The sequence below is a fragment of the Schistocerca piceifrons genome, chromosome 2, assembly GCF_021461385.2.
Source record: "Schistocerca piceifrons isolate TAMUIC-IGC-003096 chromosome 2, iqSchPice1.1, whole genome shotgun sequence".
NCBI classification, from domain to species: domain Eukaryota; kingdom Metazoa; phylum Arthropoda; class Insecta; order Orthoptera; family Acrididae; genus Schistocerca; species Schistocerca piceifrons.
The window spans coordinates 1,028,708,920-1,028,726,167 of record NC_060139.1 but is presented as its reverse complement, the minus strand read 5'-3'; the positions used below and the strand labels follow the sequence as shown (position 1 = coordinate 1,028,726,167).

At 41.4% G+C, this 17,248-nt stretch overlaps 1 protein-coding gene across 2 annotated transcripts in view; it reads left to right on the top strand.

The window, feature by feature from the left end:
- The window catches only part of LOC124777355 (sialin-like), a 126,662-nt gene that overhangs the window by 45,081 nt on the left and 64,333 nt on the right, over positions 1–17,248 (top strand). The window contains exon 1 of one of the 2 annotated variants that reach the window (XM_047252729.1): positions 10,717–10,836. The exons of the other annotated variant lie outside the window; for it this stretch is intronic. Coding sequence (XP_047108685.1) covers positions 10,830–10,836 — 7 coding nt within the window. The 5' untranslated portion in view covers positions 10,717–10,829. Of the gene's footprint in view, positions 1–10,716; positions 10,837–17,248 lie in introns of those variants that run through there. 2 annotated transcript variants of the gene reach the window in all.

The window sequence follows — 17,248 nt, the reverse complement described above, 5'->3', positions numbered from 1 at the left end:
TGTGCCACGTCAGCGTTGTGTTTCGTGCTGTTTCTCGTGTGCGTCAAGAGGTGTGATTTTAATTGTGTACTGCCTTGAGGTTCGCCGTCAGTGTTACGCTGTGTGCTATGCCATCCGTCAACACCTTTATGCTCCAGTCATGCTGTGCCTTGTGTTCATTTAATCGTCGCAGTGTGTGGCTTTTTGTGTGTGCTACTTTTAAACAGTTTTTTATCTCCATTTTACAGTCACCCCGTTTTTTTTTTGTATATTGCCTTCCATGATGTTCTCCCTTTTTTATATCTATGTTCGCCTTCTTCTCTCCTTTGCTGTTTTTAAATGTCTTCTATTGTTTTGTTCTGTCTTTCGGCTGAAGAGCAGCGCATATGCTGCTGCCAGCCCGCCCCGATGGGGAATTGAAATACAATAAAGAAAAAAAAAAATGTGTTCTGGGGGAGAGTTTTCAATCGGCGATCGCGTGTCATTCTCAGAAACAGAGCTCTTCTAAAAAAAAAAAAAAAAAAAAAAAAAAAAAAAAAAAAAAAAAAAAAAAAAAAAAAAAACCTTCCTACTTTTGATCTGGCGGGAAGTTTCGATGCCCGCTCTCGCTTCCCACGCCCGGGTTCCCGGGTTCGATTCCCGGCGGGGTCAGGGATTTTCTCTGCCTCGTGATGGCTGGGTGTTGTGTGATGTCCGTAGGTTAGTTAGGTTTAAGTAGTTCTAAGTTCAAGGGACTGATGACCATAGATGTTAAGTCCCATAGTGCTCACAAGGGAGGGGGAAGTTTCGAAACTGCAAACACTTAACGCACTGCAATCCACCCCTTTCACAATAATGTCATTATTCCATCCTGGTCCCTGGATTTTCCATTGTTTGCTAGCCAACGTTATTATGGCGACCTATAAACAGCAATCAGCCGGATTATTCGATTGTATACTCACAAGCGCCCATGTTATGTAAGCAGTACCTTTTACAATTTACTTTATTCGTGTGTCACCTGCCTGGATTTGCATTAGCTACTGCAGGACCGTCTACTCTGCACACCTCATCAAAACCACCAAGTTTAAAATTGTCGCTACGACATCCTCAGGTATCGACAAACATTACGGCAAGGGAAGAAAGAATGATAGAATCTGTGTTGACGTCTGGCAGGCCTTTCTTTTTCTGCGTTGTTTTCAGGTATTTACAAAAATGGAAAATATAATATTAATTTTTATGTCCCTATCTTTCCATTTCCATACTTACAGCGCTCGATTCTGAAATTTTAGATGGAGCATTAAACCTACTTGAATTCACAATCAGGAAAAGTCCAGACGATGACGTTGCTCTGGAACAAGCTACATACAACATCGATCTTTTAATGATTTCAGGAACATGAATCACAACTTTTTCTGCTGCTGCACCTTGCGATTTGTGAATTGTTACACCTCCTAGTGGCACCATCAGAAACTTAGTGCGAAGAACTACAAGATTTCAAGATTTCCTTCTTTTGACAACATACGTGACGACTTCTAATGGTCCAATATGAGTTAAGACGTTGTTCATGTTCACGAGACGATATCTGACATTTATTTCATGTAGCGATTTCCTTACTTTATCGAACAGTAGCAAAATTCGTGAAGGCCGCTCCACTTGTCTCTCTGTGTCGGCCGTAATCTATGGCCTTCAGAAATTTCGGTGGTGCCACTCACAAGGCCATCCGTACTGTCAGTATTCACAGTTATCTTACAACGTGCACCTACTCGTAAAAAGCCCTCAGGAGGCCAAAGGTTTGCATGGCAGCTAAAGCACTAAAGCTTTTTTAGCAGCTTGTTGATTTGGCGCTCCTGAAACCATGTCCGTGACTTTAGCCAAGCACCTTTCAGTATTCATTCGAGACAATATTTGCTTGTTATCTGTCGAGTTCATTGTTCGTCGCAAGCAAGTGTATCGCTCCATGTGCTTCAGAATGCACAGAATTCATATCGTAACTTATAGCATTTATTAACTCCGCACCAGTAGAAGTCATCCGACCCTGTGTTGTTTAAGACTATTGCGAATGCCAGGTCATCTCTTTACCCCATTATTTTTATAAATAAGTACGTAGGTATTACAATTACGAACAACTTAAATTGGAAGGAACACACAGAAAATGTTGTGGGGAAGGCTAACCAAAGACTGCGTTTTATTGGCAGAAAACTTAGAAAATGTAACAGGTCTACTAAGGAGACTGTCTACACTACGCTTGTCCGTCCTCTTTTAGAATACTGCTGTGCGGTGTCGGATCCTTACCAGACAGGACGACGGAGTACATCGAAAAAGTCCAAAGAAAGGCAGCACGTTTTGTATTATCGCGAAATATGGGAGAGAGTGTCACAGAAATGATACAGGATTTGGGCAGGACATCATTAAAAGAAAGGCGTTTTTCGTTGCGACGAAATCTTCTCACCAACTTTCTCCTCCGAATGCGAAAATATTTTGTTGACACCGACCTACATAGGGAGGAACGATCACCTAGATAAAATAAGGGAAATCAGAGCTCGTATGGAAAGATATAGGTGTTCATTCTTTTCGCGCGCTGTACGAGATTGGAATAATAGAGAATTGTGAAGGTGGTTCGATGAACCCTCTGCCAGGCACTTAAATGTGATTTGCAGAGTATCCATGTATATGTAGATGTAGATGAAGATAACAGTAAAGAGACGGAAAAACGGAGAATCACAAAGGCGCCACAGGATTGCGACTGGTATTTGGCTGAAAAGTCCAATTGTCTCCTATCGGTGGTAACTGATTGAAGTAGCCGACGCACATGATAAATATAGCAGCAAAAGAAGTACTTGGGTGAGATACTTGTAGCAGTTTCTGTTAAGGTTCGGATACCTACTCCGTAGCATACACATTTCATCCAAAATAATTAGTTTTACTTTTGCAATTTTACATGCTTCCGTTTTCGCAGTGCTTTCTGATAACGCAGGCATTGTTAGCAACATTGGGACACAGGAAGTCCAAATGTATTGCATGCAGTGTCACCACCGATTGCAAAAGCGGCTTTTGCCGTGTTTGCACAAAACAAATTTGTAGCATCGTCAGGGTTTACATCCAGATCTCTATTATTAAAAATAGGCTTCAAATATTGATACAAACCCTAAATTAGTAAACGTTTGCGCACACTAACTCCACCACTAACGAAATAGTAAAACAGCGATGGTGATTCTTGAGTGAAAATGTGCCCTACATGTAGTGCATAATGTCTTTGACCGGAATTAAAAGCCGGCCTGGGTGGCCGAGCGGTTCTTGGCGCTACAGTCTGGAACCGCGCTACCGCTACTGTCGCAGGTTCGAATCCTGCCTCGGACATGGATGTGTGTGATGTCCTTAGCTTACTTAGGTCTAAGTAGTTCCAAGTTCTAGGGGACTGATGACCTCAGAAGTTAAGTGCCATAGTGCTTAGAGTCATATCAACCATTTAAACCAAAATTAAAAATTCTATCTAAACTCAATACATCATCTTCACACAATATTGCTGTACGGACAGTCATTCCTCCTACTAAATCTGCTTGTCGTTCATGTAACTGTATACAATGATCTGGGTCACTTACTTGGCTCCCAAATTCATTATATTAATACAATCGACATTGTAAACGGAACACGCTGATGGATCCAGTATAAATTGACAGCCCATGTTAGCTGCTTTAATTCCAACACTTCTTTGAAAAACGGATTAGACTTGGCACATTTGCGGCGTCTTTGTAAATATATTTTGGGCAGTTTATATGGATATCTGACTGCCAATATGTATTGGTCGAAGTTTAATTCAGATGATGCAAAGTCCTCATCAAATGTGAAATGCGCCGAAATGTTTACTAAGTCGTCCAGTAAATACTTTTACTCTTTATTCCATTTTTAAAATTTTTCTATCGTCTTCGAGGGGTATAAGAAGTCGTATCTTATCCACGGGGAGAAAGGTATTCCAAATCGACAAGATCGAATTGTCTTTGGGATGACCTGAATGTACGTGTTTGCGAGTTTGTATCTTGACCAACAGTTCTTTGCTATTGCAAGATATAATTTGGTCAACTAACATGGGAACCCTTTGAGTTGATAATGGGTCTCCAGGAATGAAGACTGGCGCATCTTCTACCGACAGTATCATATGGGCTTGAGGAGAGCCTCTATTTTGGAACACTATCCGATGATATTGATGGCTTATTTTATGTCCCCAGAGAGGCTCCACCAGAGAAAGCCAAGGCTTTTTTAATTCCGTAAAACGCATTATAAAAAAACGTGGTACATATAAGTGGAATATTTTATGATACCTCAACAGCTACATCCTCTTTTTCAACTATACTTTTGAGCCGTTTTATTACATGAGGTCATTGTGTTACAGCTGCTGATATCGTCATAAATAACATGGGGACGCCGAACTGCCGAGTCACTGCCAGCAGTTATCTCATTTCGTCTTCTCAGTTTGCTGGAACATTTCTCGCGCTACTTAGAATTCTGCATCCATCATCAAGTTGAATGAGGTTTTGCAGACAACCACTGAGAAGGTTGTGTACTGAAATAGGAGCACCGCACCGTTGGTGATTTTTTTTTTCAAAGATAAGTAGCTATATGGCCGCCCATTTGACCCTCTGTTGTTTCTTTAATAAATTACAGTGAAATGAATACCCCTAGCTGCATGCGGGCGTTGATATAAGTCAACGGGGACAGTTGAAAATGTGTGCCTCGGTTGGGACTCGAACCTGGGATCTCCTGCTTACATGGCAGACGCTCTATACATCTGAGCCATCGAGGACACAGAGGATAGTGCGATGGCAGGCAAAATTCGCCGAACACTTGGGCGACTCACACCAGTTTCACGGGCACACTGTCTCACAGACTTCTGTGGTGAGGTGAGCGAGGTGTTGTGGTGAGCGAGGTGTTGTAACACACGACGGGCGTTAGCTGCACTTGTTACTGTTACAGGTCGTCCAGATCGTTGTTTGTGTACATCTTTAACACAGCCTTCGGCTTCAAATTTGTCTCGAACACGACGAATCGTTAAATGTGTCGATGGTCTGTTTGATACTCATTTCGCCATTGCCGTTGAACCTCATTAATGTTTTCGTACTTAAAATACCGCTTCAAGACTGACTTCCTTTCATCGAATGTAAGCCTTGCGCCAACCATATTTACTCGAGTAACTAGGTGCAGCTATGGACTATCTGGTGACTGTCATCTGACAAAACAAAACAACGTAATTCATCGCTTGTGTGGCGATTGCCAGAACTACAAACTATTACACTACAAAAGATGAGACAACTCCGTCAGTTAGTTTGCCAGTTATGGACTTTTAAACAGTGAATACATTTTTTTGGACCCCTCTATATATATATAAGGCACAAAGGGTATAAGCATGGGCCAAGGAAAGAACAAATTTGAAGTAAAATGTTTAGCCTTTGCGGATGATATGGCATTGATAACTGAAAACCGAACAGACGCAACAGTTATGCTTGATATGTTACACGAGATTGCTGAAAAGACTGGGCTAAAAATATCCTACGAAAAAACCGAGTATATAGAACACAAACATAATACAGAAAAGTTTATGAAAACAAAATATGGAAAAATTAAAAGAGTTGATAGATTCAAATACCTGGGGAAGTGGATCCAAGCCAATGGACTGGATAACACAACAAATAAAGAAAGAATAAAAAAGTTGGAATTTGCATACAAATTAACACAAAACTACCACAATAAGAAATCAATATCCATACAAGCAAAGATTAAACATTATAATTCAGGTATTAGGACACAAGCAACATATGGATCAGAGTGCCTAACATTGAATAAGAAAGGCGAATTAAGAGAACTAGAAAAAAGAGAGAGAAAAATATTAAGAAAAATTCTAGGTCCTGAGAAAAACAAGGAAAATAGGTGGATTAAAAGGAGAAATGAAGACCTATACAAAAATACAGAAAAGATCACAGATGCAATGAGGAAGAGACGGCTAAAATTTTATGGACATTTAAAAAGAATGGAAGAAACACGGATTACAAAGAAAATTTTTAATTACGTTAGTAAGCTGAAAAACACTGTAGGATGGATAGAAGCAGTAAAGAAAGACGCCAACAAAATAGGTGTAAAAGAAGAAATAATACGTGACAGGAATAACTTTAGGCTACTTATAGAAAACGCAAACTATGAAGAAGATGCGCCAAAACCTCGACCCAAGAGAGTGTGGACAGATGAGCAGAGACGAGCAGTTGGCGAGAAAATGAAGAAGTACTGGGAAGAACGGAAGAAAAAGAAACACAATAAGTCTTAAGTTGTATGCGGTCCATAGCTGGCCAAATTCATAACAAAAAAAAAAAAATAAGGCTCACCGGTCATTTGATCATCTTCTTCTCCTGTGCGGATGCACAAACAGTGCCCGAACTCGTACGGGAATCGCCAAAAAGCAGCGAGTAATGAGTCTAATGGGCAGGGGCCCTATGAATATAGTGCGGAATAAAAGTTGGTAATGTTGGTCTCACGGGAGGCCCATACACTCCATACACTCCACGTTACTTCCATGACTTAGGTCAGTATGGTGTATTACATGACCCTCTATAGCGCTCCAAAGTGACAAAGCTGCTTTGGAAGATTATTATGAAAGACAGATGACGTAGTTGGCCCGCCGTTCTATTCGAAACTACCCACAGTACACACGACACACACTATACATGGGACATTCTGCTTCCACGTTGTTGTTGTTGGTGTGCCGCATACAGAAATTAGATATCTGATTGCGATCTGATGTAATAGCATTCTGTATCTTGCTCATCCTGCAGGCAACTGTCATAATGAGTGACGACATTTTAATGGCACATAACATCACATAATACTCTACCAAGGGAGGTTGCGCAGAAGTTAATGCGCTGAACGCGTGTTCTGGAGAACAGGTATTTAAATACCTAGCCTGGTTGAGGGGAGCTCTTTTAATAATGCCATTGCCAGTGTCATTCACCATGCTTGGCCAAACCGACCTTGTACTACGTCTGTAACAATGTTGATATCGACGTCATCCTCAACTCTAACCTTCTCCCTTTCCTTCAAATTATTCTTTACGATTTCTATCTAGCATGATAACTACAGTGCACTTATATATAAAATGGATAATTAATCTTGCCGCATTGCTCTTCTATTATACCGACGTGTTTCGGATTTCATTATCTGAGGGCAATACAGTTTTATTCTAAATTTCAAATTTCATTCCACCATAAACCTTAACAAAAGCTAATTCTTGCAGATTATCGCTATAAACTAATGATGGCGGTTACTTGCCCTAACCAGGTGCCGTTGTTACGACGATGTCCTGCTCATTGTCAAGTGAAGTTTTTGCATTTGCAGGTATTTATAGGTTCATCTTGTAACTCACCAAGTTCACAAGTGCATTCATTGTTGTCTGTACAATTGGCATCGGTATCAACTTCGTCGTTATATGTCCATTTATCATCATAATATTCCTAATTATTAAACAATTCCGTCTAGACTACATATTTCGCTGCTTCTCTCACCTTTGCGGGTCGAACACGTTCGTTCCGGCCATGTTTAAAACACATTTTTCTCTTCAGGAGATTTGTCGTTACGCGACTGTCAGATGCAAGCCGTGGAAAGGCTGATACCATCGTGTTTACATCGACTGGAATATTGACTACATTTTCTACAAATCCATATTGGAAACAGACCTTGACCACATCTAACTAACTTAAGAAATATGTGTCGCGGTGACACAGTACATTCTTCGAGATGTGTAAGTTGTTGCAAAATGTCTGGAATTTCGGTACGACACTAAAGGCCGTGGCATTTTACCATCTTTTAGGTATTAAGACACGTGTAACAAAAATAACCGCAGGCAGCAGACATATTGATTACAAATATGTTCTCTAAGTTTTGTTCTGAAACAATCTTAGGCAGCTGATTCTTTCTCATAACCCTAAGAGAACGTGTGTGCCACAAACGACCGCAACAGGAACAGGTATTCGTGTAACCATCAACGATATTATCAAAAAACTGATATCAGAGTTTTTTGTTCGAAGACCTCGTGTCTCTTTCACATGGTCAACGTAATCTGAATCTTGTCTACATAGTTGATGTTCAGTTGTATCACGCATTTGTTCTTCGTCCCTGCATACAAAGATCCTCGCGTAATACAAGCCATGCGGACTTCGTCACCAACATGTAATTTTCTCGTCATAGAGGATTCTTGCGTAATAGGTCTGCACGTCGTGCGGCATTACGAACACGTTCAGTCTCTCTGTATACAGGGTCCTTGCGTAATGTACGCCGTGCGGCCTTGTCGACAGCAAGTTCATTCTCTTTTATACAGGGTCCCACGCAGTACACGTCATGCAGCCGTGTCACGAGCACGTTCATTCCCCCTGTCTACAGGATGCTCGCATGTCGTGCAGCTGCATTACTCGCCCGACGATTTTGACGCTTATTTTTAGATATTTGTAATCTCTTTGGTAGTCTGTTCCTCATTTTAACGTGTTATATCCTTTTGATGTGCCTTCCCATATTCCTGAATAGCTTCATACACTTGTTCCGAGCAAGAATTTTCAAGTTTTTGTGGGCGACAACTTTTATTACGTCTTCGGCGGCCCTCTGCCTTCGGATTTTGTATTTTATTTGCGGAATTTTTCTGAATATTGTTGACTGGACTATTTGTTGACTTCGGACTCTACTGGCGAACAAAAATCTTATGTCCCGACGGCAGATCGCCCGAAAAAAGTAAACGCTTTATTGGATATTATTCCATGCCCAATACACCAATCACAAGGGAACCTACCCATCGCAACGCCCTCAGATTTAGTTTTAAGTTGGCACAGTGGATAGGCCTTGAAAAACTGAACACAGATCAATAGAGAAAACAGGAAGAAGTTGTGTGGAACTATGAAAAACATAAGCAAAATATACAAACTGAGTAGTCCATGTGTAACATAGGCAACATTTAGGAGAGCGTAAGCGCAGTATCGGCGTGGTCCCGTGGTTAGCGTGAGCAGCTATAGAGCGAGAGGTCCTTGGTTCAAGTCTTTCCTCGAGTGGAAAATTTACGTTCTTTATTTACGCGAAGTTTTGATGTGTCCGTTCGTTCATTGACGTCACTGTTCACTGTAATAAGTTTAGTGTCTGTGTTTTGCGACCGCACCGCAAAACCGTGCGATTAGTAGACGAAAGGACGTGCCTCTCCAATGGGAACCGAAAACATTTGATCGCAAGGTCATAGGTCAACCGATTCCTCCACAGAAAAACACGTCTGATATATTCTATACGACACTGATGACCGCATGTGCGTCACATGACAGGAATTTGTTGTCGACCCACCTAACTTATACACTTGGCGAATGGGTAAAAAGATTCTACTACCTTGCCCGATTTAGGTTTTCTTGTGGATGTGATAATCACTCCAAAAAAACTGATGAAAACATAATAGTTTGTCATATAAACTGAAAATAAAAAATTAAACTTTTCACTCGAGGGAAGCCTTGAACCATGGACCTCTCGTTCCGCAGCTGCTCACACTAACCACGGGACCACGGCGCTCCGGCACTTATTTTTAACCTTAATAAACTACTCAGTTTATATATTTTGCTCATTTTTTCATAGTTCCACACAACTTCTTCCTGTTTCTCGATTGATGTGTGTTCAGGTTTTCAAGGCCTATCCACTTCAACGCAAGTACATTCGTCCGACATATTACTGTAATGCGCCCCTTAAAACGCTCACTATCGTCAAGACAATTACGAATAAATTCATTTCGTGTGTTATAATTAAAAATTAATAATTTTCTGATTTTTTTCTTGTACTCTACTTGCACTGTAAAACATCGCTTCTTTCCAAATTTCATGAGTCTTCACTGGAAAGCAGCGTACAAGTTTTGATCGGTGAGTTTCCGAGTACCAAAATATGTGGTGTAAACGTCCGTATCTTTTGATTGCATTGACTTAGAAGCTTACAATTTTTGCGCTGCCGAGGGACCACAGACTTTAATATGTGACAAATTTGAACTCGATACGTCTAACTCGTACCTGAGAAAAAAGGGTTCTTGACAGACAGACAGACGGACAACAAAACGACCCTACAGGTGTTCCATTTTTATAGAGTGAGGGACAGAACCCTAAAAATTATGTAACTTAATTAAAAATTAACGATTTTCGGATTTTTTTCATTTAGTTGTTTTGTGAAATCTCGTTTCTTGCCTAATTTCGAGAGTCTAGGTCAACGGAAAGTACCCTATAGTTTTAGGTGCGTGAGTTTTCGAGTGTCAAAATAAAATACGTGATATAAATGGCCCACTCTTTTGAATGCATTGACTTTTGAAGCGTAAAATTTTTACGCCGCCAAGGGACAGTAGATCTTAATATGTGACATAAATCTCCACTTGATGGGCATATATTCGTTCCGGAGAAAAAGAGGTCTTAAACAGCTGGACAGGGAGACTAAGCAGAGAGACAAGCGGAGAACAAAATGAACCTATAAGGGTTCTGTTTTTACTGACTTATGTATCCAAAGCAAAAAAAGCAGAGGAGGCAAAGTAGCAACTACACTTAGCAGCGAGACGATTGGAAATGGTTTTCGGTAGCTGTATATTCACACGTGGATATGTGGAGAGGAACACAAGTTTGTGCCTGGCGGGCTGAAATGCGCATGCCCATGGAGTGATCACGTGGTCCTACACGAAAAGAAACAAGACAGCGAGACTCACACAGCGGCATGTGCTTCGGTCGCGTGGGTTTTGTTTTGGACAAGTGCCGAGAGATCGCTTGTCGCGAGACTGGAGCGGCGTTTTCACGTGTCCACCCATCCCCAGGCGAAATACTGTGGATGTCTGTAGCGACGCGGAAATGAAATGTACGGATCACATTAGTAATCTGCTTACACACAGAACACTGCTGTTTTTATATACTCGGCTGTGCATTGTTATTTGTGATACAACCGCTCGCACAGTAGTATTTCACCGCTTTCTTTGGTTACTAACTGCACGTTTAATCCATGTCAAGCATACGACAGTATCCATTTACTATTTTGTGAACTAATTAGTTGTGGCATGAGTTGCCTGGTATGTAACCGTTTCTGTTGGAAAACTTAACAACTACAAAATAGGTCTGTTACCTCATGATAACACAATATCATAAACATTGACGTTAATGGTTTCTGGTGACTCTACCCACCCTATTATCGGAATATCGGCATTTCCATTGGCTACTTATTTTTTTGGCACCAAACTACATAGAGTTTAACGGCCCAGTGTGTTACAACCCAGACGCTAACGTTATTTTAAAGGCGTTAATGTGCTTCAGTGTTTGCTATAATAACCGGCATGATCAGGAAATAACTAACTTGCAGAACAATATGCTCTTTTAAATTTGGTCATTTAATTTTGCTTGATGTGCCAATTTATGTACATATACATATAAATAGTAATAATAATGAAGGGTATATATATATAAAGAGATTAATAGAAATCAATTATTTTCAATTAATATCCAAATTTTGGATTTTTATAGTTTCTCTCCTTTGAGTCCATTTTAACGTGAACTTGTTTCTGCTGCCCTTGATTATATTCATCTCCTTCCGCCATCTGTATTTATATGTTAACCGTGTGTGTAACAGTTCTTAATCGGGCTTTTTCTTTCGAATGCAGGCCGCTTGTAGACCTGACATCGAGATGATGCGCGGAAGAAAACTTGCGTCGTTTTTCACAAAAAATAATTAATATTCAAACAACACAAATGGCTACCACACACATCTTACAAAAATACGACTTGTCCACTCGAAAAGTACACAGTCTCTCTATTGACAAAAAAATGAAAGGAATTTTTTTTTATCACTTGTTATCCGCATTCCGGCGTAGCAAAATATATCTTTATCTGCGCTTTACAGCGGCCGCGGTAATTATTATCATTGGTTTTAAATTTTTGTCATAGCTTGTTGGGGCTTCTCCTTACGTTCCAACACACTGATCACGTTAACTAGTGCCTAAATTTAGTATTGATCTTACGTTACAATCTGCCTTTGACGAGACATTGAGATTAATATTCCTTTGTTCTTATTGATGTACTAATAAAACGAAACACCCAGTAACCTTTTGCAGGCCTTTTGAAGCTAGTATCGCTAACCTAATTCTCTGGAGCACTTGCGGATTACATAAATAAGCGCAAGATTTCTTCTGGTGCTCGTATCCATTTAGCTTGCTATACCGTACATAACACACACACACACACACACACACACACACACACACACACACACACGCGCGCGCGCGCGCACATACATACATACTGTTTTTGAAAGATAGACTTCTTAAAACGTTAGTTTAACGATTTTCTGAGTATTTTAAAAGTGTTAATATAACAACCGTTTTAAATCGCTTCAACCGCAGCAAAACTGCTATCGTACCACATCTCAAAATCTGCGGTTTTGATTTTTTCCGTCAAAGGTTCCGGTACGGAGAGCCTGTGCGTAGTGTGAGAAATCAAGCACTATATGTATATACTTGGAAAAAGTAAGTAATATTTAGATAATACTAAAAATATTCTCCACTCTAAAACCTATATTTGTGGATACGGAACATAACCGACTGTGGGTTTTCAAATAAACTTACACGATCAAAGTATCATGTCTCCTCGTCCATAACAACTAACGCGATTCTTAATATTATTCGTGGCGACACCCAAACTATATTCAAATTTATCAAATTGATGTTCGCACAAGTACGTACTTTTGAAAAGCATAGTTTTGGCACACGCACTTCGAGCGTCGCGCTGTTTCATTCACTTCCCCACTTCGCCTCTCTCTGATTCTCCCTCCCTCCTCCCCCCCCCCCCCCCCATGCCCCTCCCACGCGTCTTTCTCTCTCTCTCTCTCTCTCTCTCTCTCTCTCTCTCTCATCAGCTTGGAATGCAAGGTCACTAAACCCGCGGAACCTCAAGAAAGTTTAATGTGTTAAATTGAACGAAAGCAGACCTTGTTTTGAGGCATAGCTCGCAGCATACAACAGAATATAGCGCTACCCGACTCAAGTGTCATGTGACAAGTGCACGTGCTTTCCGAATTACCGCTTTTGCGAAGTATATAGTGCAGTGGGAGGGGGCATGAGCTAAAACTTCAGAGCGTATTCTATCGGAACTGAGGTATACGAACCGTTTGGCATTTACGATTTAAATAAAACGTTGTTATTCTAAGTATTTATCGTCCTTATTTCAAAAGAAGTTGATTGGTCTTTATTCCGTACAATCACTAACTCAGAATTAAAGTACTGCTCATTATGCTCGTCAGCTTTCACCAAAGCATGCAAAGTTGTTTTGAGCTGTATAGTATTTACTGCATACTGTAAGCTTTTACGTACGTATAGCATCAGACAGATTTCGCTACAGGGTACTTAACGCCAGTGTCTCATATCACACAGTTTTTTTTTTTTCGTTTTTTCTGCTTCCGTTCAGGTTTTTATAAGGGGCAGTCAAATGAAAACGAGACAAATGGGAAAAATTAAGTAACCTGTTTATCATTTCAATAGTAGTCGCAATAACAGGTTAATATATTTATCCCACTGTGAGCCAAAGACGATCAATGCTTTCATGGCAAAAAAGTCTGCAGTTGCATACGCAACTATGAATCATCTACATCTACATCCATACTCCGCAAACCACCTGACGGTGTGTGGCGGAGGGTATTTTTAGTATCTCTATTGATTCTCCCTTCTATTCCAGTCTCGTAGTGTTCGTGGAAAGACAGATTGTCGGTATGCCTCTGTGTGGGCTCTAATCTCTAAGATTTTATCCTCATGGTCTCTTCGCGAGATATACGTAGGAGGGAGCAATATACTGCTGGACTCCTTGGTGAAGGTATGTTCTCGAAACTTCAACAAAAGCCCGTACCGAGCTACTGAGCGTCTCTCCTGCAGAGTCTTCCACTGTAGTTTATCTATCATCACCGTAACGCTTTCGCGATTACTAAATGATCCTGGATCTTCTCTATCTCTTCTATCAGCACTATCTTGTACGGATCCCACACCGGTGAGCAGTATTCAAGCAGTGGGCGAACAAGTGTACTGTAACCTACTTCGTTTTCGGATTGCATTTCCTTAGGATTCTTCCAGTGAATCTCAGTCTGGCATCTGCTTTACCGACGATCATCTTTATATGATCATTCCATTTTAAATATCTCCTATTGCGTACTCCCAGATAATTTATGGAATTAACTGCTTCCAGTTGCTGACCTGCTACATTGTAACAAAATGATAAAGGACCTTTCTTTCTATGTATTCGCAGCACATTACACTTGTCTACATTGAGATTCAATTGCCATTCCCTGCACCATGCGTCAATTCGCTTCAGATCCTCCTGCATTTCAGAACAATTTTCCATTGTTACAACCTCTCGATATACCACAGCATCATACGCAAAAAGCCTCAGTGAACTTACGATGTCATCCACAAGGTCATTTATGTATAATGTGAATAGCAACGGTCCTACGACACTCCCCTGCGGCACACCTGAAATCACTCTTACTTCGGAAGACTTCTCTCCATTGAGAATGACATGCTGCGTTCTGTTATCTAGGAACTCCTCAATCAAATCACACAACTGGTCTGATAGTCCATATGCTCTTACTTTGTTCATTAAACGACTGTGGCGAACTGTATCGAACGCCTTGCGGAAGTCAAGAAACACGGCATCTACTTGGGAACCCGCGTCTATGGCCCTCTGATTCTCGTGGACGAATAGCGCGAGCTGGGTGTCACACGATCGTCTTTTTCGAAACCCATGCTGACTCCTACAGAGTAGATTTCTAGTCTCCAGAAAAGTCATTATACTCGAACATAATACGTGTTCCAAAATTCTACAACTGATCGACGTTAGAGATGTAGGTCTATAGTTATGCACATCTGTTCGACGTCCCTTCTTGAAAACGGGGATGACCTGTGCCCTTCTCCAATCCTTTGGAACGCTACGCTCTTCTAGAGACCTACGATACACCGCTGCAAGAAGGGGGGCAAATTCCTTCGCGTACTCTGTGTAAAATAGAACTGGTATCCCATCAGGTCCAGCGGCCTTTCCTCTTTTGAGCGATTTTAATTGTTTTTCTATCCCTCTGTCATCTATTTCGATATCTACCATTTTGTCATCTGTGCGACAATCTAGAGAAGAAACTACAGTGCAGTCTTCCTCTGTGAAACAGCTTTTGAAAAAGACATTTAGTATTTCGGCCTTTAGTCTGTCATCCTCTGTTTCAGTACCATTTTGGTCACAGTGTCTGGACATTTTGTTTTGATCCACCTACCGCTTTGTCATAAGACCAAAATTTCTTATGATTTTCTGCCAAGTCAGCACATAGAACTTTACTTTCGAATTAATTGAACGCCTCTCGCATAGCCCTCCTCACACTACATTTCGCTTCGCGTAATTTTTGTTTGTTTGCAAGACTTTGGCTATGTTCATGTTTGCTGTGAAGTTCCGTTTGCTTCCGCAGCAGTTTTCTAACCCTGTTGTACCACGGTGGCTCTTTTCCATCTCTTAGGATCTTGTACGCAGGCGTGCATTTCTTCGGCTAAATCAAATCGACGGTCACGAATGTCTTTCTTCAGGCCTCAAAAAATATGGAAATCGCATGGGGAGAGACCAGGACTGTGTGGAGGATGTGTAACGGCTTCCCAGCGAAACTTCGGACCACCCACACATCGTCCGTACTGTCCCTATTCCTCCCCACGCAATTTCCATATTTTTGGAGCTCTGAAGAAAGATATAGGACATTCGTGACCGTCGCTTGGATTCCGACGAAGGGTTACACGCCTGCATACAATCATGGCCCCGTAGGCAACCGCAAATATTTTTCCATAAAGGCATTGACGTCTTGGCTCAGTGAGATACGGGTATTAACAGTTGTGGCAATTACTTTGAAACTAATAAACAGGTTACTTCCTTTTTTGTACCTGTTTCGTTTCCATGGAAATTTACTGCGTTTCACTGTGTAATATACAGGGTGTTTCAAAAATGACCGGTATATTTGAAACGGCAATAAAAACTAAACGAGCAGCGATAGAAATACACCGTTTGTTGCAATATGCTTGGCACAACAGTACATTTTCAGGCGGACAAACTTTCGAAATTACAGTAGTTACAATTTTCAACAACAGATGGCGCTGAGGTCTGGGAAACTCTATAGTACGATATTTTCCACATATCCACCGTGCGTAGCAATAATATGGCGTAGTCTCTGAATGAAATTACCCGAAACCTTTGACAACGTGTCTGGCGGAATGGCTTCACATGCAGATGAGATGTACTGCTTCAGCTGTTCAATTGTTTCTGGATTCTGGCGGTACACCTGGTCTTTCAAGTGTCCCCACAGAAAGAAGTCACAGGGTTTCATGTCTGGCGAATAGGGAGGCCAATCCACGCCGCCTCCTGTATCTTTAGGATAGCCCAAAGCAATCACACGATCATCGAAATATTCATTCAGGAAATTAAAGACGTCGGCCGTGCGATGTGGCCGGGCACCATCTTGCATAAACCACGAGGTGTTCGCAGTGTCGTCTAAGGCAGTTTGTACCGCCACAAATTCACGAAGAATGTCCAGATAGCGTGATGCAGTAATCGTTTCGGATCTGAAAAATGGGCCAATGATTCCTTTGGAAGAAATGGCGGCCCAGACCAGTACTTTTTGAGGATGCAGGGACGATGGGACTGCAACATGGGGCTTTTCGGTTCCCCATATGCGCCAGTTCTGTTTATTGACGAAGCCGTCCAGGTAAAAATAAGCTTCGTCAGTAAACCAAATGCTGCCCACATGCATATCGCCGTCATCAATCCTGTGCACTATATTGTTAGCGAATGTCTCTCGTGCAGCAATGGTAGCGGCGCTGAGGGGTTGGCGCATTTGAATTTTGTATGGATAGAGGTGTAAACTCTGGCGCACGAGACGATACGTGGACGTTGGCGTCATTTGGACCGCAGCTGCAACACGGCGAACGGAAACCCGAGGCCGCTGTCGGATCACCTGCTGCACTAGCTGCGCGTTGCCCTCTGTGGTTGCCGTACGCAGTCGCCCTACCTTTCCAGCACGTTCATCCGTCACGTTCCCAGTCCTTTGAAATTTTTCAAACAGATCCTTTATTGTATCGCTTTTCGGTCCTTTGGTTACATTAAAACTCCATTGAAAACTTCGTCTTGTTGCAACAACACTGTGTTCTAGGCGGTGGAATTCCAACACCAGAAAAATCCTCTGTTCTAAGGAATAAACCATGTTGTCTACAGCACACTTG